At 40.0% G+C, this 24030-nt stretch overlaps 1 protein-coding gene across 2 annotated transcripts in view; it reads left to right on the plus strand.

Annotated features, from left to right (window-relative positions):
* The window catches only part of Cenpe (centromere protein E), a 62438-nt gene that overhangs the window by 13442 nt on the left and 24966 nt on the right, over positions 1-24030 (plus strand). Inside the window, exons 12-32 of one of the 2 annotated variants that reach the window (XM_021158316.1) lie at positions 986-1105; positions 4813-4971; positions 6085-6241; positions 7404-7492; positions 8895-9062; positions 9690-9764; positions 9932-10051; positions 10789-10911; positions 11022-11178; positions 11414-11568; positions 13467-13781; positions 13896-14168; positions 14288-14443; positions 15736-15927; positions 16942-17100; positions 18063-18353; positions 18477-18632; positions 19625-19912; positions 22578-22736; positions 22920-23204; positions 23419-23706. In XM_021158316.1, the coding sequence (XP_021013975.1) occupies positions 986-1105; positions 4813-4971; positions 6085-6241; positions 7404-7492; positions 8895-9062; positions 9690-9764; positions 9932-10051; positions 10789-10911; positions 11022-11178; positions 11414-11568; positions 13467-13781; positions 13896-14168; positions 14288-14443; positions 15736-15927; positions 16942-17100; positions 18063-18353; positions 18477-18632; positions 19625-19912; positions 22578-22736; positions 22920-23204; positions 23419-23706 (3885 nt within the window). The remainder of the gene's footprint in view (positions 1-985; positions 1106-4812; positions 4972-6084; positions 6242-7403; positions 7493-8894; positions 9063-9689; positions 9765-9931; positions 10052-10788; positions 10912-11021; positions 11179-11413; positions 11569-13466; positions 13782-13895; positions 14169-14287; positions 14444-15735; positions 15928-16941; positions 17101-18062; positions 18354-18476; positions 18633-19624; positions 19913-22577; positions 22737-22919; positions 23205-23418; positions 23707-24030) is intronic. The other variant, XM_029475594.1, reaches the window with a different exon arrangement.

Raw genomic sequence — 24030 nt, forward strand, 5'->3', positions numbered from 1 at the left:
CTAAAGCAGAGAGACCAGCCTCAGTAACATAAAACACTCTTTGTAAAATAGAAAATAAATTAAGCCAGGGATTGGGAAGCAAACAAGATCATTCCCCTGAGTTTGAGGCTAGCTTCATCTACCTATCAAGGCTTGGGCAAATCTGAGACATATAACAAGCCTCTGCCTAGAAAAGGGAAAAATGATAACCAATGAGAACTGGGTCAGGGTGCTGCCAGCCGCACAGAGTTTATAAAGTAGATGAGACTTGGCTTCCAACATGACTACCTTGAGTTAGTGTATTGACCAATAAGAATCATGTCCTGGAGCTAAAGAGATGCTCAAAGGACAAAGCACTTCCTTCACTAGTGTGAGGACTAGAGTTCAGAGTCCCAGCACGCAAGCTCTCTCCTGCAGTCCTGCGCTCAGATGAGCAAGCTCCAGGCTCTAAGAATCCTTGCTCTGTAAAGGTCTACACAATTGTGAGTCAGTTGAATGTTGGCACCGAGGGGAAACAGTTTGTAATAGGTGATGGCCTTGATTTTCAGTTCAGTTCCATCAGTCACTTGTAGCTCAGTGCAGTTTCCCATCTAGGTCTCTCGTTTTTAAGTTCATTACATGCCTATATATATTTTGAAATTAATTTTAACCTGAGTATTTGGCACATGATGGCTTTCACTTTCAATAATCTGAGAGAAAAAAAAAAGAATCCTTGCCTCAGTAAAGAAGGTGAGGCAATGGAGGGAGATACTGAGCAACCCTTGTCTTTTATACACACACACACACACGCACGCACACATGTGTACCTACACACATGAACACATCACATATACACTTCACCACCCCCACCAAAAGAGAGACAGACTAGAGTAAAAGAAAGGGTGTGTCCTTTCAGCCAGGTATGCTGTGTCTTTTTGCAATGAAAGTTGGTTGCAAGAAACAAGTATTATTAATAATAGGAATTATTTTAGCATTGAACATCTTATACTTTTATGTTTTGTCCCAGTTTGCCAGCACTGCTAAGTATATGAAGAATACTCCTTACGTTAATGAAGTGTCAAATGATGAAGCTCTCTTGAAAAGATACAGAAGAGAAATAGCGGATCTTAGAAAACAATTAGAGGAGGTACGTATGGTTTTTATTTTGGTAAAGGACTAAGAGCCAATACAGGGTAATGGAGATTTGCCTAAGAAACTATAAATTTATAAATATCTGAATTTCTGTAACTTAATTTTAAAACAAGCAGGTTTTAACTTAAAATAATTGAGTTCATAAAACTTTAGCTTTAGAAATAGGATGATAGAATGTCACCTTGCGTGCACAAGACCCTGGGTCCATCTCCAGCAACAACAAAAGAAATTCACTACAAAATACCTTGTTTCTGACAGTTGGAGATGTCATTAAATTGATGGGGTGACTGCCTGGTGTATACAAAGCCCTGAGCTCAGTGCCCAGCACCTCAGAGGAAGCCTGTGGTGGGTGTCTGTAACATTAGGGCCTGGAAGTTGGAGGGAGAAAAATCAGGGAGTTGAGGATTATCCTTTGCTGTGTACCAATTTCTAGACCAGCTGAGATGACATCCGCTCTAAATAAATAAATAGGAGGGTGGGTTCTTAAAATTATTAGGTTTCTCGAAATTCTTAAGCTCTGTTAAGGGACCGTATGTCTATATATGTGTAATGTACAGTGAGCTAAAGCTACCTGTGTATTTTGACACTCTCCTGAATGCCTCCGACGCTGAGGGCAGGCGTAGCCCTCTAAACGTAGACTGATCAACCTGCCTTCCACCTCAGGCATAACCATCACATTCCCACAGCTCATAAAACCTTTCACTTTACTAATATTTTTTAATGAGCTGAAATGTCAAATGAAACAAGACCATCTCTTCTTTTACAGTCAGTTTCAAAGTTTAGTTTCTATGATTCTCCTACCTATTCATATCTTCATAGGTAATTAATAAAATTAACATTACCCTCACATGACACACAGTAGCATAATGAGAAGAAACGTATGTATTTTATCTCTTAAATTTGAGAAATTATTGGCTTTGGTAACTATGTGTTGGGGTCTTGCAGGTAGATAATATCTAGTCTATAATAAAGTTATGTATACAATATTATATAGTAATGTAATTTTTTTAATTGTGTATTTATTTCATTTACATTTCCAATGCTATCCCAAAAGTCCGCCACACCCTCCCACACCCACTCCACCCCCTAACCCCCACCCACTTCCACCTCTTGGCCCTGGCATTCCCCTGTACTGAGGCATATAAAGTCTGTACAAACAATGGGCCTCTCTTTCCATGATGGCCGACCAGGCCATCTTCTGATACGTATACAGCTAGAGACATGAACTGGGGGGAGGTGGGCAGGGGTGGGGGGTAGGTACTGGTTAGTTCATATTGTTGTTCCACCTTTAAGGTTGCAGATCCCTCCAGCTCCTCCATTGGGGGCCCTGTGATCCATCCAAAAGCTGACTGTGAGCATCCACTTCTGTGTTTGCTAGGCCCTGGCATAGTCTCACAAGAGACAGCTATATCAGGGTCCTTTCAGCAAAATCTTGCTAGTGTATGCAATGGTGTCAGTGTTTGGAGGCTGATTATGGAATGGATCCCCAGATATGGCAGTCTCTACATGGTCGGTCCTTTCGTCACAGCTCCAAACTTTGTCTCTGTAACTCCTTCCATGGGTGTTTTGTTCCCAATTCTAAGAAGGGGCAAAGTGTCCACACTTTGGTCTTCGTTCTTCTTGAGTTTCATGCGTTTAGCAAATTGTATCTTACATCTTGGGTATCCTAAGTTTTGGGCTAATATCCACTTATCAGTGAATATATATTGTGTGAGTTCCTTTGTGATTGGGTTACCTCACTCCATGATGATGCCCTCCAGGTCCATCCATTTGCCTAGGAATTTCATTAAATTAATTCTTTTTAATAGCTGAGTAGTATTCCATTGTGTAAAATGTACCACATTTTCTGTATCCATTCCTCTGTTGAGGGGCATCTGGGTTCTTTCCAGCTTCTGGCTATTATAATAAGGCTGCTATGAACATAGTGGAGCATGTGTCCTTCTTACCGGTTGGAACATCTTCTGGATATATGCCCAGGAGAGGCATTGCAGGATCCTCCAATAGTACTATGTCCAATATTCTTAGGAACCGCCAGACTGATTTCCAGAATGGTTGTACAAGCTTGCAATCCCACCAACAATGGAGGAGTGTTCCTCTTTCTTCACATCCTCGCCAGCATCTGCTGTTACCTGAATTTTTGATCTTAGCCATTCTGACTGGTGTGAGGTGGAATCTCAGGGTTGTTTTGATTTGCATTTCCCTGATGATTAAGGATGCTGAACATTTTTTCAGGTGCTTCTCAACCATTCGGTATTTCTCAGGGGAGAATTCTTTGTTTAGCTCTGAGCCCCATTTTTTAATGGGGTTATTTGAATTTCTGGAGTCCAGCTTCTTGAGCTCTTTATATATATTGGATATTAGTCCCCTATCTGATTTAAGATAGGTAAATATCCTTTCCCAATCTGTTGGTGGCCTTTTTGTCTTATTGACTGTGTCTTTTGCCTTGCAGAAGCTTTGCAATTTTATGAGGTCCCATTTGTCAATTCTCAATCTTACAGCACAAGCCATTGCTATTCTATTCAGAAATTTTTCCCCTGTGCCCATATCATCGAGGCTTTTCCCCACTTTCTCCTCTATAAGTTTCAGTGTCTCTGGTTTTATGTGGAGTTCCTTAATCCACTTAGATTTGACCTTAGTACAAGGAGATAGGAATGGGTCAATTCTCATTCTTCTACATGATAACCGCCAGTTGTGCCAGCACCATTTGTTGAAAATGCTGTCTTTCTTCCACCGGATGGTTTTAGCTCCCTTGTCGAAGATCAAGTGACCATAGGTGTGTGGGTTCATTTCTGGGTCTTCAATTCTATTCCATTGGTCTACTTGTCTGTCGCTATACTAGGCTGCACACTTTCTCGCTGTCTATTCAACATTGTACTAAAAGTCCTAGCCAGAGCAATTCGACAACAAAAGGAGATCAAGGGGATACAAATTGGAAAGGAAGAAGTCAAAATATCACTTTTTGTAGATGATATGATAGCATATATAAGTGACCCTAAAAATTCCACCAGAGAACTCCTAAACCTGATAAACAGCTTCAATGAAGTATCTGGATATAATATTAACTCAAACAAGTCAATGGCCTTTCTCTACAAAAAGGATAAACAGACTGAGAAAGAAATTAGGGAAATAACACCCTTCTCAATAGTCACAAATAATATAAAATACCTTGGCGTGACTCTAACTAAGGAAGTGAAAGATCTGTGTGACAAGAACTTCAAATCCCTGAAGAAAGAAATTAAAGAAGATCTCAGAAGATGGAAAGATCTCCCATGCTCATAGATTAGCAGAATCAATATAGTAAAAATGGCTATCTTGCCAAAAGCAATCTACAGATTCAATGCAATCCCCATCAAAATTCCAACTCATTTCTTCAACAAATTGGAAAGGGCAATCTCCAAATTCATCTGGAATAACAAAAAACCTAGGATAGCAAAAACTCTTCTCAAGGATAAAAGTACTTCTGGTGGAATTACCACGCCTGACCTAAAGCTGTACCACAGAGAAATTGTGATAAAAACAACTGCATGGTAATGTAATTTTTTATATAAATTTATATGTATATTTATTTATACTTTGCTAAATATATTTTAATAAAATTAAAGTTCTCATACTTACATACAAATGTAATTTTCTGTTGTTGAAGCTACTTTCAAGGACTCAAGTTTGCTGCATTTATGGTTAATATAACCCAATATTTCTTAGGTAAATACAAAGACTCGGGCACAGGAAATGGAAAAGGATCAACTGGCCCAGCTTCTGGATGAAAAAGACTTGCTTCAGAAAGTTCAGGATGAGAAAATTAATAACCTGAAGCGGATGCTGGTGACGTCATCTTCTATTGCATTGCAGCAGGAGCTAGAGGTATGTGCAAGATGGCAGTTTGCATATGGGAATAGAAAACAACAGGCCCTTTCTGTCTGCTTAAGGTTTAGTACTTTTTCTCCATTGCTGTGGGATCTTGAGAAAACCTCGAGCATTCTGTGTATTTGCAGTCTATCATCCCTACCTGAGAAGTGAGTTACAATTACCACTCTCCAACTCTCTAGGCTGTCGGTAAAGACTGTCTGAACTAAAATTCTTAGAAAAGGCTAATAACATTTGTAAGATGACTTATAAACTAAAATCTCTAGTGTGAGTCACTAGGTTAGAAGATCTGTAGACATTGAAGAGCTATTGAATAGCAAGAGATGAATAGGGAACCGCTCAATAGAAGATGCTTGAAGAGAAAGTACACATGACCAAAAGCTTAGAGGGCTGCAATTACAGGATAGACGTACTTGGACCTTAATTAATGCACAGTGGCCAGGGCATAGCAAAGCACGTTGAGGAATTTGAATGTGGCAATGTGTTAAGGACAACAGAGCCTTATAGGTGACATCAAAATTGCAGTTTAGAAAGGCGTAGCTACTGTCTGTATCTATCAGATAAGCTGACAACCTCTGAGAACTAGGACTCTGGAAGGGCAGTAAACTGGAAAATTAGAGAAATAATTGAGAGAGAAACTAAGCAGGACTTAAATGTTTGGGGTTGTTCCTTGGCAGTGGAAACAGTGCAGCAGTGACTTGTTTGCAAGAGCAATCTTAGGTTATGTGGTAAGGGCGAAAACTGCTTTACAGAGTCAGGGTGAACTTTTGGATATAACAGAGGGGCACAGTCTGGGTAGGAGGAAAGAGATGAACTTAATTTTAGAATCAGTACTTAATCCTATAATTGACAAACTCGCTTAAATTTCTTTCTTGTTTAGCTTCCTGGAATTTAACCCAGGGTGGTCTGTACAGTGTAAGTGTGAGCTCTGTGACTGAGTTCAATGTGTTCTCTTGGAATCCTCAAATAAACCTGACTTTTATTTCTATCATGGTGTTTAAAATAAGTAAAAATATAAAAAATAAGAACTAGTTTCCTTGTTTTATTTTGTCTGACTTTAGGTCTGTTTGAAATAATTTTGATTTCTTTAGTTATTTTTTGTTTTTTAAGATTAAAAGGAAACGAAGAGTTACTTGGTGCTATGGCAAAATGAAGGATTCAAACTATGAAAAGGAATTTAAAGTCCCGACAAGCATAACAACAAGAAAACGTAAAACTTCTGTGACTTCTTTGAGAGAAAATTCTATCATGAGGTTGGGAGAGAGTGGTGAGTACTGTGTAAGAGGAGCCACGTGACATCATATTTCTGTTAATAGACCCTAAGGGCACTAATAGACACGTGGTTCAGTAAAGCATGCATGTCAGATGTGGCTACAGTGGTGAGCATTCATAAGCTTCTGTTAATTCCAAATCTCTTAAGAATGATGCGTTGTCAGTCAAGTGTAGTACCTTCAGTTTATAACACCACTTCGAGACGAAGGCAGGACTGCCAGGAATTCAGAGCTAGCCTGAGTTACAGTAAGACCCTGTTAAAAGCAAAATAATAGGCTGTAGTTTAAACATACAAGTCAGGAGTTTGGGGTGATTTTTGCTCTTATGTTCAGTTAAAATGGTCCAGTGTTTGTGTAACATCCAGCTAAGCTTATTCTAGTTTTCAGACTGTTATTTATATCAGATACATAGGACAGTGTTTCAAAATTATATCTCCAGCATTGTAGTCATCTTCAGGGACATTTTAAATGTACCAATAATGGTCAAATCTCAGATGTAGAATTTGTCATTTTTATCTATATTGTTTCAAAGATCTTTATCACAAATTCCAGCTAACTCTCTTTTATATATATATATTTTTTTTTATTAGATATTTTCTTTATATACATTTCAAATGCTATCCCGAAAGTTCCCTATACCCTCCCTCCGCTCTGCTCCCCTACCCACCCACTCCTGCTTCTTGGCCCTGGCATTCCCTTGTACTGGGACATATAAAGTTTGCAACACCAAGGGGCCTCTTTTTCCTGTGATGGCCTTCTTCTGCTACAAATGCAGCTAGAGATATGAGCTCTGGGGGTACTGGTTAGTTCATATTGTTGTTCCACCTATAGGGTTGCAGACCCCTTCAGCTCCTTGGGTGCTTTCTCTAGCTTCTCCATTGGGGGCCCTGTGTTCCGTCTTATAGATGACTGTGAGCATCCACTTCTGTATTTGCCAGGCACTGGCATAGCCTCATACGAGACTCCAGCTAACTTTCTTAATTCATACAATAATAATAAGACCCATGGTCACATCTGTTGTTGACATGTTCTTGGCATTCATACCTGAGTATGTTAATATGAGTTTACATCTGGTCAGAATTCTTTATTAATCTCATTTTTATTTTAAGCAAAACTTATAGTAAATCTAGTGATGACGTTCATCTTTTCTACTTACAGCAGCCTCTTCCGAGTTTGAAATGTTGAATAACACTCTTGAGTCGTTGGCTGAGGTAGAGTGGAGCTCGGCAACAACACTCCTAAGCGAGGTAACGTTAACAGTCCATAGAGCGTCTGCCCTTAGGCTTGTGTTATTTGGGGCTTTTTTCTTTTCTTTTTTAAGAACTTTACATGTGTGCATGTTTTGCCTCTGTGTTTATGTGTACCACAGCACATCTGGTGCCTGCAGACTCAGCAGAGGACCTCACATCCTCTGGAACCAGAATTATAGATGGTTTTAAGCTGCCTTTTGAGTGTTGGGAACAGAACCCGGAGTCACTGGAAAAGTGGCATGTAGTCTTACTGAGCCATCTCTTCAGCCGCTGCATGTAGATCTCTTGCTAGATGTGCTAACAACTATATCATTGTTAACAGGTCACCCTGCCTGACTCAATATCAGAGACAAATTTAATCCTAGGGAAGACAGTTCTCCTTTTATATCTGATTGACAGCTGTGTGATATCTAGAGCTAGACTTAGCATTGTGGAAAGCAGGTGTGGGCTAATCGGTGGCAACCTGCTTATGACTCTTACTGTCAAATCTTAGGATCTGTAAATAGTTTTAAGTTATATATTTTGAGAAATTTCTTGAGAGTAAGACTGATTTAAAAGTGACAAGAGTCTCAGGTGTACAGTAAAGTTGTCTAAATGTGTGCAGAAAAGAGGTTTTTGCTTTTATTTTGGATGCATCACCAGTGCTTCCTGGAGTTCTGGCAACCACAGCAGGGCGTCTGCATTCCTCACACATTCTAGGGTTTGTTACTTTAAACAATAGATAAGAGGGTTTGGAGAGACAACTCAGCAGCTAGAGCACTGACTGTGCTTGCAGAGGACCCAGGCTCAGTTCCAGGGCAACCAACTCCATCTCTGACCTCCACAGGCACATGCAGTGTGTGCTTACGTATGTGCTGACAAAGTACTCAGACACCGTTAAACTAAAAACTTAAAAAGTGACTCAAGAAAAATAACAAAGTACTAAAAATCCTATATTAAGTTGTTTTCCCCCTCTGTTATAGTTTTTATCAAAGTAGCATAGAAAATAGAAATGAGCTTCCGTTCCCTAGGGATAGCATGGTTAAACATGGTAACCATTACAACCTTAGAAGTTAGTCCATGACATTTCTGTTTCTTTCCAGCCCTCTCAGAAACAAGTCAGACAAGCAGGCAAGTGAAGGGTTACTGTGACGATCAGGTGGACTTTTCCGTCATTCCTGTTTTCACAGCTAATTGGCCTTTCCCTGTCTCTCACAGGCAGATTTATTACTTAATGATCTTCAGTTAATCTACCTGTTTCAAGTTAGGGAGATTTCACAGATGTTAAAGAAGATAATGGCTTATATCAACTGGGTCAAAGTTGAGTTGATTTTCAGTTAGTCTACATTTTAGTTAAGTAAGCAATTAAAAAATATATCTGCATTTTTTCTGACTGGAAATTTGTTTCTGTTTCTAATAGGAAAATGTAGAAAGTGAGTTGAACTCACTTAATGCTCAATATAATGATCTGGTATTAGACTATGAACAGCTAAGAAGAGAAAATGAAGACTTAAAATTGAAATTAAAAGAAAAAAATGAGTTAGAGGAATTTGAGCTTCTAGAACAAAAAGAAGAAAGAGATCAAGAGGTAAGAGAAATAGAAATACTGAATTTAAAACATGTTTGTCAAAAGTATCATTCTCATAAGACATTGATTTCTAAGATTTAGGTATTGCTGGTTTTCATGTGCCTATACAACTTAGAGAATTTGAACAAGAAGTAAGTTAATTTAAATTCTTTGTAAAATAGCCAGATTTGTTTTCTGTTGCACTTGTAACTTGTCTTTGTGGGTTTGGCTTTGTCTAGATGGTACTTTTTGGGTTGTTTTACTATCATGTTAGTATATGAGTGCGGCTGCTCAGAAGCATCAGATCTAGTAGAGCTGCAGTTCCAAGTGACAATGGGGGATGCAGGGAACCAAACTTAGGTTCTCTGGAAGGAGAGCGAATCCTCCTGACTGCTGAGCCAACTCTCCAGTCCCGACTTCCTGGAGTTTTAGATTCAGGGGTGCCCTGTGACAGTAGTTTTAGATTCAGGGGTGCCCTGTGACAGTAGTTTGAACAGGTAATTCCCGATCCCTTTATGCTGGGTGTCCTAAAGCAGTAAAGAGTGCTTTCTCTGGTTTTCCTTCTCTCTTTTTTCTTTTGTTCTTTTTTTTTTTTTTCTGTGTTAACAATTAATTGATCTGCTGTTTCCTGTTCATGTGCTCTCACAGATGCAACTAATGCATGAAGTTTCCAACTTAAAGAACTTAATTAAACATGCAGAAGAATATAATCAAGACCTTGAGGTAAACATTTATCTTAGCATTTCTCTTGTAAGTAACTACAACTTAAACTGCATGTAATTAAACATGACTACAGAAAATAGAGGGATTATATTTTAAATACAAGTATTTCTTATTCTAAATTCAAATCGTGTACTAAATTGAGTTTCACTGTTCTTTGATTCTTTTAGAATGACCTAAGTTCAAAAGTGAAGCTTCTTAAAGAAAAGGAGGAGCAGATTAAGAGCCTGCAGGAGTACATAGATGCCCAGAAGTCAGAAAAGATGAAGATAGACCTGTCATACACATCGGTAAAATCTAGTTTTCTTTTGATGTGTGATCAATTGGGCATTTCTAGTATAGGATTATAACCATCCTAGTAAACGGTTCTGTTGTAGAGCCAGCTATGCACCAGGCTTCATTATAGTCAATTTAAAGATATTTACTATGAGCATAATTCTTGCATTGATTAATGAACTTAGTGTCATCTACCTTTTACCAAGAGAGAGAGTTGAAGTAGTTACTTCAATAGTTTTGCTTTTTTCTCCTCTAGGTTGGTGGGTTGGTTGGTTGGTGGTTTGTAGGTGGGTCGATTGGTTGGTGGCCTGGTTAGTAGTTTGATTGATTGGTTTGTTGATTAGTGGGTGGGTGAATGGTTGGTTGGTTCAGTGGTTGGTTGGTTTGAAACAGGGTCTCACTGTATAGCTCTGGCTGGCTTGAAATTCAGTATGTTGGATAGCTTGCCTTTTAACTAACTCAGACATCCACCTGCCTGTGTCTCCCAAGGTCTGGGATTAAAGGCATGTGCCACCATACCTGTCTTCAGTTTTCTAATAAGCACTAACCAGCTTCTTAAATGTATGTCCAGATGTGCTGTCACGATATAGGAAAGTATGGCCAGAATTTCTTATCCTAATTTCATTTGTTTGATTAGTAGCATAACTTCATATTTGATCATCTAGGAATAACATGTATATATGTTCTCCAGCATAATTTGCAAATTTACCAAACCTGGGTCTCCTAAGGATCCCTTTTATCATTTGCCTAGGATGCCACTGAAGACCTGAAACAGGCGATGCGCACTCTGTCTGATTTGGACACCGTGGCCCTTGACGCTAAGAAAGAGTCAGCCTTCCTTAGAAGTGAAAATCTGGAGCTGAAGGAGAAAATTGTAGGTAACTTTTCAGAGTTTATGACAATAGAGTTGTAGTACCACAGTATAGTACTCTATAGTCCTGGGGATCAGTACAATGTTGCCAATTTTTAATGTTTTTCCAATAGAATGAACTTTCAGATTCCTGTAAGCAAATGGAAAGTGACATTCAGATGTATCAACGCCAACTGGAAGCAAAAAAGAAAATGCAAACTGATCTGGATAAGGAATTACAGTTGGCTTTTCAAGAAATATCAAAACTCAACGCCCTGGTAAATGGCAAAGGTATTACACAAATTCAGACATCTGCACACTGACTTAAAAACTTACCTAAAGGAATTGAGAATGTTCCCAAAATTAAGTGGATGCTAAGTTTTGAGTTAATATTCACAAAGGTTTCCATGGGCACCATGAAAGGGTTTAAAAATACTTTTCAAATGCAGTAGACATGCCTTGAGAAAAGTTTAAATCTATTAAAGGTTTATATCTATTAAAAATTAGGTCACTTTTGTCAACATAGGTTTATTGTCTAATTTGGAATTGGAGAAAAGGATTACTGATCTCCAAAGAGAACTAAATAAAGAAGCTGAAGAAAAACAAACTTTGCAAGAAGAAGTTAACTTGCTGTCGGAGTTGAAATCTTTACCGTCTGAGGTGGAAACGCTGAGGAGAGAGGTGAGCAGACGAGAGGCACTGTAAACAGTGTGTGATGGGAAGGAATGGAATTCGTATTCTCCCGGCCCTTACAGGACGGGGTGGGAGAGAAAAGCAGTGTTGCCAGGGTATAGTTGACAAAGTGCTTTGTAGCACATTCTATGCAGCAGCTATGTTTGGTCTTCTAATATATTTACACAGCTTTAGCTTAGTCTTCCCCCCACTTCTTGATACTAGTCATATCACTGTGTTGAAGACAAAAGACTTTAGAAGATAAGAATGCCCATGATCTGAGCATCCAAGAGACTGAAGTGGGCTCACTTAGCGTTACTATGACAAAACAAACTGTAATGCAAATAAACAATTGTCTGCACATGCTTAGCTGTACATGGAACATATTTTATCTGCCCTCCCAGGGCTCAGGGACCATCAGGAAGGAAAGGATGGAAGGATTGGTAAGGTTGCAATGCAACATCACAACTAACAACTCCTGTTAACTCCAGCTCCGAGGACATTTGAAGCCTTTTTCTGGCTTTCCATGGACACTGCAGTACACGGTGCATAGACATACATGCAGGGAAAACACCCAAACACATAATAAATAAATCTCAAAAAAATAGCAGGTTGACAGTTAACAGTGACCATTTTTGGAGATACTACAAGATTTACAGGTCAGTAAATGAGCCCGCAAACTCATGGCCTGTCGACTTCTTTCTCTCTCTACCTTTTTAAAAGAAATGAAAGGGCCAAGGATTTGAGTGCTTACTATAGCAAACATCTTGCTAAGGAATTTGCAGACATTCTTTCATTTATACTATAAGCCAATGGCTCTCCAGACCCTTCGGGAGTCAACCAACCGTTTCATGGGAATCAACTAAGACAATCTACATGTCACATATTTACATTATGATTCATAACAGTTAACAAAATTACAGTTATGAAGTAGAAACATAATTTTATGGTTGGAAGGGTCTTCACACAAGAGGAGATATATTACAGGGCAGGGTCACAGAATTCGGAAAGGCTGTGAACCACTGCTGTAAGTGTTTAACAACTAAGTCCCTTTACTACTACTTAGTACACAGGAAGAACAGTGGATTCTATTTTCAATTCCCATAAAACAGTTGTCAAGCCAGTCACTGAGCAATACAGACCTGCCTCCTAAGCCAGCAGCCATACTCTGTGCTGCTGCCCTTCTGTTTTGGGGCTTTTTAGCTCTTTCATCTTTCCCTTTCAAAGTGATTAAGCTATCCATAAATCTGTTGTGGATTGTTTAATTGTTTAAATGATGCCTCTTAAATAATTTTTAAAAGCATAGTTTATCCATAGGCTAAATTTTTAGAAATTTGAATTGCAATCAGTAACTTTTATTGGGGGGAGTAGGTCAGACGTTGAGGAAAACCACGAAGTACCTACCACATGGTCATATTAGAAAATATCCCAGCACTCAGGAGGCAGAGCCAGGCAGAGTTTTGGGATTTCAAGGCCAGTCTGGTCTACAGAGTAAGTTCCAGGACACCCAAGGCTACACAGAGAATCTCTATCTCAAACAAAGAAGGAACTTTGAAAGGCCAGCTAAGGAGATAGTTACCTGATCTGTAATCTGAGTCAGCTGTCTCTACTGACGCTTCCTCAATGGGCTCATTCTTTAACTGGATCCCAAAGGCATGAGAAAGATAATGATGTGCTTATACATGCTAAGGGAGAGTCCATGGCAAGAACACTGCCGTCTACTGTAGAGCTGAATGGTCACATGCTTGCCTAGTTTGCAAGGCTCTGAGTTCCATTCTCAGAGCGCAAATTAAAAATAGCCACCATTCCTTAATCAAATTTTCACTTAAGTTAAAATTTTCCTGAAACTTGCTTCAGGGTATCTGTTTATATTTGGTAACAGCCCTAAATTTTACTTCTCTCCCTAGCTTCATGAGAAATCTGAAGAGCTCCATATAATAACCACAGAAAGAGAAAAACTGTTTTCCGAAATGGCTCATAAAGACAGTAGAATTCAAGGTTTACTTGAGGAAATTGGAAACACTAAAGATGACCTTGCCACTTCCCAGCTGAGTCAGAGGAGCAGTGATGAAGAATGGCAAGCCCTGAAAAGTCTGCACGCAGAGCTGGAGCACAGACATGCGGGGGTCCTGGAGGAGAGCGAGAGACTGAAGCAGGAGATAGGGACTCTCTCCAAAGAAGCAGAAAGCCTAGCTTTCAGTTTGGATTCCATGAAGGCCGAGGTTGGTACAATCTCTTGACAAGAGGAATGTCTGCATGTGTGTGTGTGTGTGTGTGTGTGTGTGTGTGTGTGATACAACGTTTGGCTTTTACTCTATCACACTTTTTCTTGAAAGCTTTCTCACAAGACTCAAGAGCTTGAGCAAAAAACAGTCGAGGGTCAAGAAAGGCTAAATAAAATGGAGGCGCTGAGAGAAGAGTTAGCAAACAGAGACTCCAGCCTGCAGTCTGTAGAGAAGGAGAAAGCTCTGCTCACTGAGAAGCTGCAGCAAACCTTGGAGGAAGTAAAAGCCTTAACCCAAGAAAAGAAAGACCTGAAGCAGCTCCAGGAGAGCCTGCAAACTGAGAGAGACCAACTCAGAAGTGACATTCAGGACACTGTGAACATGGTAAGGTTCAGATGGTGAGAACTGCAGGAGGTCTCATTAAGTATGACCAAGTAGTCACTGTAAGATTAGTTAGTGTGCTTCACAGTCTAATGAAGTGGTTTTCTCTGTCTCTTACACAGAACATAGATACTCAGGAGCAGTTACTAAATGCTCTGGAGTCTCTGAAACAACACCAAGAAACAATTAACATGCTGAAAATGAAAGCTGCTGAGGAGCTATCCGATAATTTGCATGTAAAGGACGGGGGAGGAGCTAGAGATGAAGCTCAGGAAAAGGTAAAGAAGAGCCAATAGCGTGGGCTTCCAACAGGCTTCTCCCAGCTCTCCCTGGAACAGCCTTGGTTTCCCCCACAGTGATGGACATAACCTGTAAGATGAGATAAACTCCCAGGTTGCCTCTGATCTGTTTCTTCACAGCAACAGAAACCTAAGTAGGACAATACCCAAATGAAGGATGAAAGTAGAGGAGTAGAAAATACAAGAAATTAGGATAGCAAAATATTTCCAGGAAAAAGTATGATTGATATAAAAGCCTGAGGTAACAGTAATCTTTAAAGGTATTTATAAAACCTCTCAGTGGATAGGAAGATAGAATTGGAGACTAGACGACACAGGAGAGTTGAATACGAACAAGATCATGAACAATCTATCAAAACCCCTAGAAGCCTGGACCTTTTACAGAAGCCCCCTTTTAACCTTGAAGAGGCTGCGAAGCCACTCCACCCTGTTGACTCAGTTGCCTAGGGAATCATTTTATCAAAACACATGTATTACTTCTAACACACGTATTACTTACGTCACTTTCTTGCTGCTATCACAAAACAGTGTAACAAAGCAGTTTAAGGCGAGATCTGTTATTTCGCCTCACAGTATAAAAGGTATAACCCACCATGTTAGGGAAGTTATGGCAGCACAAATGTGAGGTCTCATCCTGTTCCTATTCAGGAAGCAAAGACAGATGAGGCTCGGTTCCCTCTCTCCTTTTAATCGGTGCAAGGCCAGCTCGCTCACTCTAGGCCACATTCCCCACTTTGGAATAAAGTATTTTTTTCTTATTCCAACCGTCAGCACTCGGGGAAGTAAGTGATGTCTTCAACATCCCTTTCGTAGCACAAAATACTATCATAGAGCTTGGGAAGTGTTTAAGAAAGATACATAGACAAGAAAGGCGCATGTCTTGATTATCTAATCAGTTTGAATAAATGAGTGAACACCAAGTCAGTTTCCCTCACACACATGAAAACTGCAGTGTGAGCTGCCACCTGCCACTTCTGGCCAGCGAACAGCTCTAAGAATACCAGCTCTGGCACCAGACACTTGAACCCAAATCTAGCTGTCTATATGCTCTCTGCATGATCTTACATAAATGAATTTACTTCTCTCAAATTTAAGTTCCATCATTACCAAATATGGATAATAATAATACCCACTTCCTAACGGTTGCTGAAGAGAGTCAGTGTGTTGATATGAGACTAGTACTTTGTACAGAATATAAGTGATAGATACTTTACTAATATTAAAGTAGTTGTTAACTACTTAAGAACTTCTTCAATGCATTCCTGTTTTAGCTGGATGGCATAGATGAGCAGAATGAGAGTGCCCACACATTGCTTGGTGGTGGTAAGGACAATGAGGTAACTGAGGAACAGAGGAAAATCAACTCTCTAATGCAGGAGAATAGCGGACTCCAACAGACACTGGAAAGTATTAGAGCAGAAAAGGAACAACTGAAGATGGACCTAAAGGAAAATATCGAAATGGTAGGATCTAGCTCTCTTTAGTTAGCCATAGATATGTATCTTTATTTTAGATCTTAGTAGCATTATTTGGGTATAATCTGTATAAAGTAAATATATCATGGAAATGGATGGTTATATGACTTGACAGATGTCTCTGCCTAAGTTAGAGCTACTAGGTGTTCTGTTTTAACCTAGTAATAACTTGCCAGATTGATTTCCAGCTCAGTGCTATCATTTGATATTCCTACCAACAAGGAGAATTCTGGTATGTCCCCTTCCCAGCACTTTATATTTATTCAGTGTTCATTTTAGCCGGTCTCTGGGTGATGCAGTCTGTGTCTGGGTGGTGAACCTATTTTACTTTACCTTTCCCTGGTAACAGAAGATACTGAACATGTTTCATAAGCTAAGTAGCCATTGAAATCCTAAATGATTTATTCCCTTAATGTTGTATTATAGTTGATGGGTATAAGTATGTTCCTGAATGTTTCTCTTTACTATTGTAGCTTCTAGTTTTGTTTTAAATCATTGATGTTTGTCAGTATTCCCATATCTGGCTCAGTTTTGTATCTGTTACAAGGCCCTATAAATCTGTATGGGTTGAAATTAATAATTTTGGAAATTCACTGTGGATATGGTACCACCTGACACTTTATGCTATTTTAATTTTCTGTATTTAGAATTGTCTGGTTTATCAACAAACTGAATGAAAATTAACATGCAAACACAAAGTATATTCTTTCCCTAATTTGATATGTTTTGTTGACCTTCATATACAAGCATGGTGCTATATGATCTTAATAATGAATTAAACCACATCTGCCAGAAAAGAGTGGGAACCATCTTGAGCTCACTGATCATTGATCAGTGCTTGAATCCAGTCATGAAAGCATCAGAGGAAAAATGTGACTTTAGTCACTTTGGCCACTGACAGCAGACTGACGTCTCTGTGCGGCTGCCTTTTGCTCTGTAGTTGCACTTGGATTTCTTCATTTTTGAGTCAAAAGTCATTTCTGAGTATTTTTTTAACTCTAGAGTATTGAAAACCAAGAAGAGTTAAGAATTCTTAGAGATGAACTGAAAAGACAACAAGAGGTAGCTGCACAGGAAAAGGATCATGCCACAGAGAAGACCCAGGAGCTCTCCAGGACGCAGGAAAGACTGGCAAAAACAGAAGAGAAGTTAGAGGAAAAGGTGAACTCCCACACTCTCCTCCTGACTGTTTGTTCTGACTGCATATTTTGCTAATAAATTCTGATTCCTCTAATCTTAATATCTCCAACTTGGAGAATGCTAACAGTTTGATATATATTATGGGAAGCTAGGCATGGTGACTCAGTTTGGAGGCTGAGGCAGGGGGATCTCTATAAGTATGATATTAGCCTGGGCTTCTTACTGTGTTCTAAGTCAGCCTGAGCTATAGACTGAGACTCTGTCTCTAAATAAATTATATTTGTATATTTTTCATTTATTTATATCATAGGGGATTGTAATTGTTTGGAACCTGTGTTTATATACTTAGCTAGTCTCTTGGCTTTTTAGTTTAATTTTTTCATTTCACCTTGCTCCATTGATCAAACTATGTAAGTTTCCAAGGTAACACCAGAATTACCATAAAGTGGCTTACAAGACAGAAATGCATTCTGTTACTGTTTGTTGTTCTGTTACTGTTTCTTGTTTGTTGTGTCTGTTCTTTGAGACAGGGTCTCACTATGTAGTTCTGTCTGTCCTGGAACTTATTACCCAGACCAAGCTGGCCCCCGACTCCCAGAATCTTTGAGTTTAAAAGTTGAAGTGTCAGTGTCATTCCTTTTGATGGCTTAGGGTATAGTCCCTTTTTTTTGCTTTGACTGGTATCTGGTATCTCCAAGCTGCCCTGGAACTCCACTAGTCCACTGTAATCCAAAAGAGTGTAGCCTCGCTATTTAACCTAATGATATCTGTAAGAGTCCCATTTCCAAACAGGTTTACATTCTGAGTTTCTAGATAAGTCTTGAATTGTTTAACCCACCATAAGCATTATGTCTAAGGGCTAGTTACTGCTAATGCTGTGTATCCATTTCCATTATGGTAGACAATGCTCTGTTAATGGTATTACATAAAAATCTGACCAAATATCAGCAACATGATAATTATAAAAAATTGTTCCTCTTAAGAACCAGAAACTCCAAGAGACACAGCAGCAACTTCTTAGTATACAAGAAGCTATGAGTAAGCTGCAGGCAAAGGTGACTGACATGGAAAGCTTACAGAATGCATTCAGGAACCAAGGATTGGCATTGGAGCGTGTGGAGACAGAGAGACTGGAGTTAGCTCAGAGACTTCATGAAAATTATGAGGAGTTGAAATCTATAACCAAAGAAAGAAATGATCTAAAGGAATTGCAGGAGTCATTTGAAATAGAGAAGAAGCAACTTAAAGAATATGCAAGGGAAATAGAAGCTGCGGTAAGTAGTATCAGCCATTTCTTTATCTGGTAAATGTTTCTTTAATAACCTATTCTACTGGAAAGAGGGAGGCAGTATTGGGTGAATACTACAAAATTCCTTAAATTTCACTTACTGAACAAGGGCCTACAAACAAAAGAAGAACTAAACATTGCCCACGCGGATCTAAAAGAGTACCAGGAAATCATCACAGAGCTAAGAGGAAGCATTTCTAAAAACGAAGCACAAGGAGCAAGCACCCAGGACACGGCAAAAAGCGCCCCTGAGCTACAAGGAGAGGTAATGATGTCTTCATGGCCTTCTCCACTTGTGTCTTCTTTCTCCTTGGAAGGAAAATAGATGATGCGTAGTTACAATTTATTCACTGGGTAAGACTTCAGCAGCTGTCTACTGTGGCAGACACAGTCTGAGCTGGTGCAACGTACACTCTCAGAACTGAAGGGTAAAGCAGGAGAATCAGGAGGCCAAGACGAGCCTGGACTCCACAGAAAGTTTGAGGCTCGCCTGAGCTATGGAAGACCCTGTCCCTAAAAAGAAAAACCGTGATAACAGAGGGACAAAGAAAGACCCATATTGGTTGTAGTAGAAGGAAATAGCGATAAGTAGGCAGTCGGACGAGTAAGCCACCGTGAGGGAATTGTAAATGCTGTGGAAGACGACACTGGGATAACTGAGCCAGTCCAGTTTTAAAAACTACTTTCTGCCCAGCATTGAAACTTATATAATAAAATGGTTCTTTTTCTCAATGTGTATACACATCTAAACAATTCCTCAATTCTAATGTCGTGCCTATAGAAATATGCAAAGTTACATGGTTCCATTAGCAACCAGGGTGAATGGGGAGTCAGTGTGCACACACAGAAAACTTGGATTCAGCAAAACATGGGGAGTGTATGTGTACACACATATACACACAATACATATATAAAGTATACTATATATACTGCATATATTCACAAAGACCTATGACAACTTTTATTTGCTTATAATTTGGGAACCAGTTAGAAATTAAGCCTGTAACTCACTGAGTTAATAGTGTGATGATATATAAGGATTGGTCCACTTTGGGTCTAAGCTGACGAGAAAATATGACATACTAGATGTTAGGGAGAATCAAAAGGGATTAAGAGTGGGTGCAGAAGAGAGGCTGTGATCCAAGGGAGACTGTAAGGTTCAAGGGCACTGTCCTTGCTGATAAAATTTTCCTGGCCTTTTCCATCTAAAAGATATAATCCCTAGATAGTAACCTTGTGCTTTGTGAATATTACAAGATCCCAGTGCTTGGAGAGCAAGAGCTACTTCCTGTTGTGAAAGAAGCCAGGGACAGTGCAGAAAAAGTGAATGAACTGGAGCCAGTGGAAGAACATTCCAGAACAGTGCATTCCATGACAATGGAGGGCATAGAAATGGAAAACCTCAGGCTGACCAAGAAACTTGAAGAAAGTCAGATGGAGATCAGCTGTCTCACTAGAGAGAGAGAAGACCTGAGAAGGACACAGGAAACACTTCAGGTCGAATGTACCCAGCTGAAAGAAGATGCCAGAAGAACTTTGGCTAATGTGAGTTTTTTGTTTACTTTTGATTTTTTTTGTTTTTTGGATTTTTTAGTTTTGTTTCTTTTGGGGTTGGGACGGGGTGGTTGTCAAGACAGTGTTTCTCTGTATAGCCCTGACTATCCTGGAACTCACTCTGTAGACCAGGCTGGCCTTGAACTTAGAAATCCACCTGCCTTTGCCTCTCAAGTGCTGGGATTAAAGGCGTACACCACCACTACCCAGTTACTTTTGGTTTTTGAGACAGAGTCTCATGTGACCAAACTTGGTCTTAAACTGATAATTCTTTGGCCTCCCCTTCCCCAGTCCTAGGATACAGTCATGTGTACCACTTTGCTCGGACAAAATGAGTTCTTCTTCCTACTTAACTAGTGCTATTTCAGAAACACATTGCTGTGCCACAGTTAAAATCTCACTATTAACTTTCTGCAAATATTACTTAATCATAGAGTAACTAGAAACAGAATAATTAAAAATGCAACTGAATATAAAGAAACAATGAAACAACAGAATCTTTTTTTTTTCTTGAGTATTCAAAATTGACTTAGAAGGATCAGTGCTTTAATCACAGAAAAAATAAACCAGAAAAAATGTTTTTTCTTTGAAAACACCTTCCCACCCCGCCCCACTGCCTGCCATTCCTCGAGGTAGGGAGCTCTGATCTGCGCAATGAGGCAGGGTTTGTCAGACTGAGCACTGAGGCAGGGGTATTAGACTGGAGCCGAGACAGCACTGTATTACTGGTAGCCCAGGACAAGTTGTCAGACCCTTTTCTCTGTAAGGTATTACTGTCGTCTCCATGGCGGCTGTTGGAAACAGGAAACCATTTTTGTTCTGACTCTGTCTTCCCTTCACTCACTCTATAATGCACTTTCCAAACCTGGGGGCGGAGGGGTGTACACGTACATGTATGTGGTGTGTACACGGACATGTATGTGTGTGACCGACAATAAACCTCTCCCGTTTTTTATCTATATTACCAATGCCCTAATGCACCATTTTCTCTTCCTAGCTCCCCACATTCATTTTGTTGTAGATTTTGTTTCATGCATATGTGTGTTTTGCCTGCTTGTTTACCTCGTATGTGCCTGATACCCAGAGAAGTGATGAGCATCCATGTGAGTGCTAGGCCTTGAGCCCAGGACCTAAACACATGCTTTCTTCCACTGAGCCACCTCTCCAGCACCAATATGTTCATTCTTACACATGTCTAGCAAAGTTCCCATCTGAGCATAAAGTGATTTCCTTTTTAATTTGTTTACTATATACTGTGGCTCTTTAAAAAACTAGAAGCTACTGCATGGGCCGTGCGTTCCCAGGAGCAATGCCGGCCCTGCTGGTTGCTCCCCTGCCGCAGCCCTGCCATCCTGTGATGCTTTTCCCTGATCCTATGTGCTGTTTAGCTTTTAATGCTCTGACCATCTGCCCGCCTGCCTGCAGCATTCACATGCACACCTTTATGGAGCCCATGTTTTTCTTCTTCAGCTGCTTTCTGACCCCTAGGAAGCCTTTCCTAGTGATCCATGATGGTAAGTTTACATCAATGTCCTGAATAGCCTCTCTCCTCTGTCTGGTGAGATTTAGCATAGTATCTGTCTGGTTTTCTAAAAATATGATTATGGTTGAAGTCATGGGCGCAGGAAACAAAAAGACTATTTTATCTCCAGCCTTTATCTAGTGAGATAAAGTGACAATAAACTGACTCTTAGTTAAAACATGAACTGGGGCTGGAGAGATGGCTCAGGAACACTGGCTGTTCTTGGATAGGACCCAAGTTCAATTTCCAGCATACACAGTGACTCACAACCATCTATTCTCCAGTTCCGGGGGCTTTGATATCCTCTTCTGGCAGGCACAGTTGTGGTACACAGACAAAATACCTGTACATGTAAGTTTAAAAAATATATGTGGGTGGGTGGGTGTAGGTGTAAACATAGGAAAACATAATAACTGGGGAATGAGAGAGTGTGGAAAAATTAGTCTGTATTGAGCCATTGGATCCTATCTGTTATATTTAGTCATCAGATGTATTGTCGTGGAATTCCCTTAAGATGCAAGAAGGTCTACACAAACAGAAACAGCCCCACAATGTGGAAAGGAAGGACAGTGCATCTACTAAAGTAATGGATGAGTGAGGTTGGACAGCCAAGGAACAGTGCAAAGGCAGGGAGAAGGAAGAGAAATGCTCAAGTTAGTAAAAGAACAAATATTTAGGATGCAGCTAGAAATTATGCTAGTTTAGTAAAGATACATTTATAGATTATCCTCCAAGATCTATGACATCACTAGCCCTAAATAGTTAACTTAGGTTTCCAGTACCAGATATTATTTCCCTCTTGTTGAGCAGGTCTTAAGTCTAATTAGAGAGCTGTTGGTCACCACTACCAGGGTGCAGTAGTGGTTGCATGCCACTACTGCACCCTGGGGTTATTGTGCTATAAGGAGAAAGGTGAATTACTGTGCCTGCAACAGGTTCTCCAGGCAGAACATGGGCAGTCACAGCATCTCAGAAGTCACAGATAAAATAGTTTCTTTCCTCTTTGCACTGTATTTCTCAAGATCTTTTATAAGCAAACCTTTTTCATATGACTAAGTCTTTTCAAAAAGGAGTTAGTTATAATATGATGGTTATATTTCTATAAACATCTTATAATTTTCTCTAATACTAAAGCATCTAGAAACTGAAGAGGAACTTAACCTTGCTCGTTGTTGCCTGAAAGAGCAGGAGAATAAGATTGACACCCTAATACTGAGCCTCTCGCAGAAGGAAACTGAGCTGTCCAGTGTGCGAGGACAACTAGAGCTGACCACTGCTGAACTGGAGAGAAAGGTAAGTTGAAGGGGAGAAGCCATGGGGGGAAACCGGAAGGAGAGTGCCGACTTGAAGACTGTGTTTGAATACTGAATTATGGTGAAACCTATTTTGTATTTTGCCTTAAAATGGGGGGAGGGGTGGAATATGAGAATATACCTGTATATGTTGTGCTGATAACTTATTTATCCTTGGTTGAAGGTTCAAGAACTCTGTGAGAAACAGGAAGAACTTACTAGGAAAGAAACTAGCGAGGCTCAAGGAAAGATGAGTGAACTAGAGCAACTCAGGGAGCTGCTCCTTGCCCAGGCCTCGGCACTGCAGAATGCAGAGAGTGCCAGGCTGCGGCTGAATACACAACTGGAAGAAAGTCAAGAGGAAATACAAACTCTAAGGAAGGAAAGAGAAGAGCTGAGAAGAATACAAGAGGCTCTTCACGTGGAAAGTGAGCGGCAGAAAGAAAGCATGAAGGAAATCAGCTCGAAGGTGAGTCTCTGCTGCTGCTACTGACTTGGGGGAACAGAGTGCCACCTATTACATTTTTGAGACGATAAAGAAAAAGGAATTTAAAACTATTCACGTGCACCTGGATGGCTACATAAAAACTTTTGCCTTGATTTAGGAACATTTCTTCCTTTCTCTTAAAAAAGACAAAACCCATTTCTGTATGCCTCGGACCTAACTTGTCATATTTTCTCAGCTCCAAGAACTTCAGAACAAAGAGTATGAATGTCTTGAAATGAAGACTGTTAATGAGACTCAAGGAAACAGATGTGAAATGGACCACTTGAACCAGCAGCTGGAGGCCCAGAAGTCAAGTCTGGAAAAGGTGGAGATGGAGAATGTAAACTTGACTCAAAGACTTCATGAGACCCTTGAAGAAATGAGATCTGTAGCAAAAGAAAGAGATGAGCTTTGGAGTGTGAAGGAGCGCCTCACAGTAGAGAGAGACCAACTGAAGAAGAGCCTTGAAGAAACAGTAACTAAAGTGAGTGCCATCTTTCTGGCATGGTGCAACCTTAATGTCCTGGAGACCACGGGGCTTCAGAGTGGGCAGGAGTATAGACTTGGTCCTGAAGAGTTTAGATGTAACTTTTTACATTGTACACATTCACACAATTGTACAAAGATAGTTGCAGATATTTACTGTTCATTAGTAGGGACTGGTAAAATAAGCACAGCAGATTTGAGTCATGGAACTCAATACCTTAGCTAACAAAGTAGGCGTGACACGGCACGGCAGTGTCTCAGCCTGGGAAAAATAGGCTGACAGTGGTTTATTGAGATTTTGGGGTCACATCTACAGCAACTC

The sequence above is a fragment of the Mus caroli genome, chromosome 3, assembly GCF_900094665.2.
Source record: "Mus caroli chromosome 3, CAROLI_EIJ_v1.1, whole genome shotgun sequence".
NCBI lineage: Eukaryota > Metazoa > Chordata > Mammalia > Rodentia > Muridae > Mus > Mus caroli.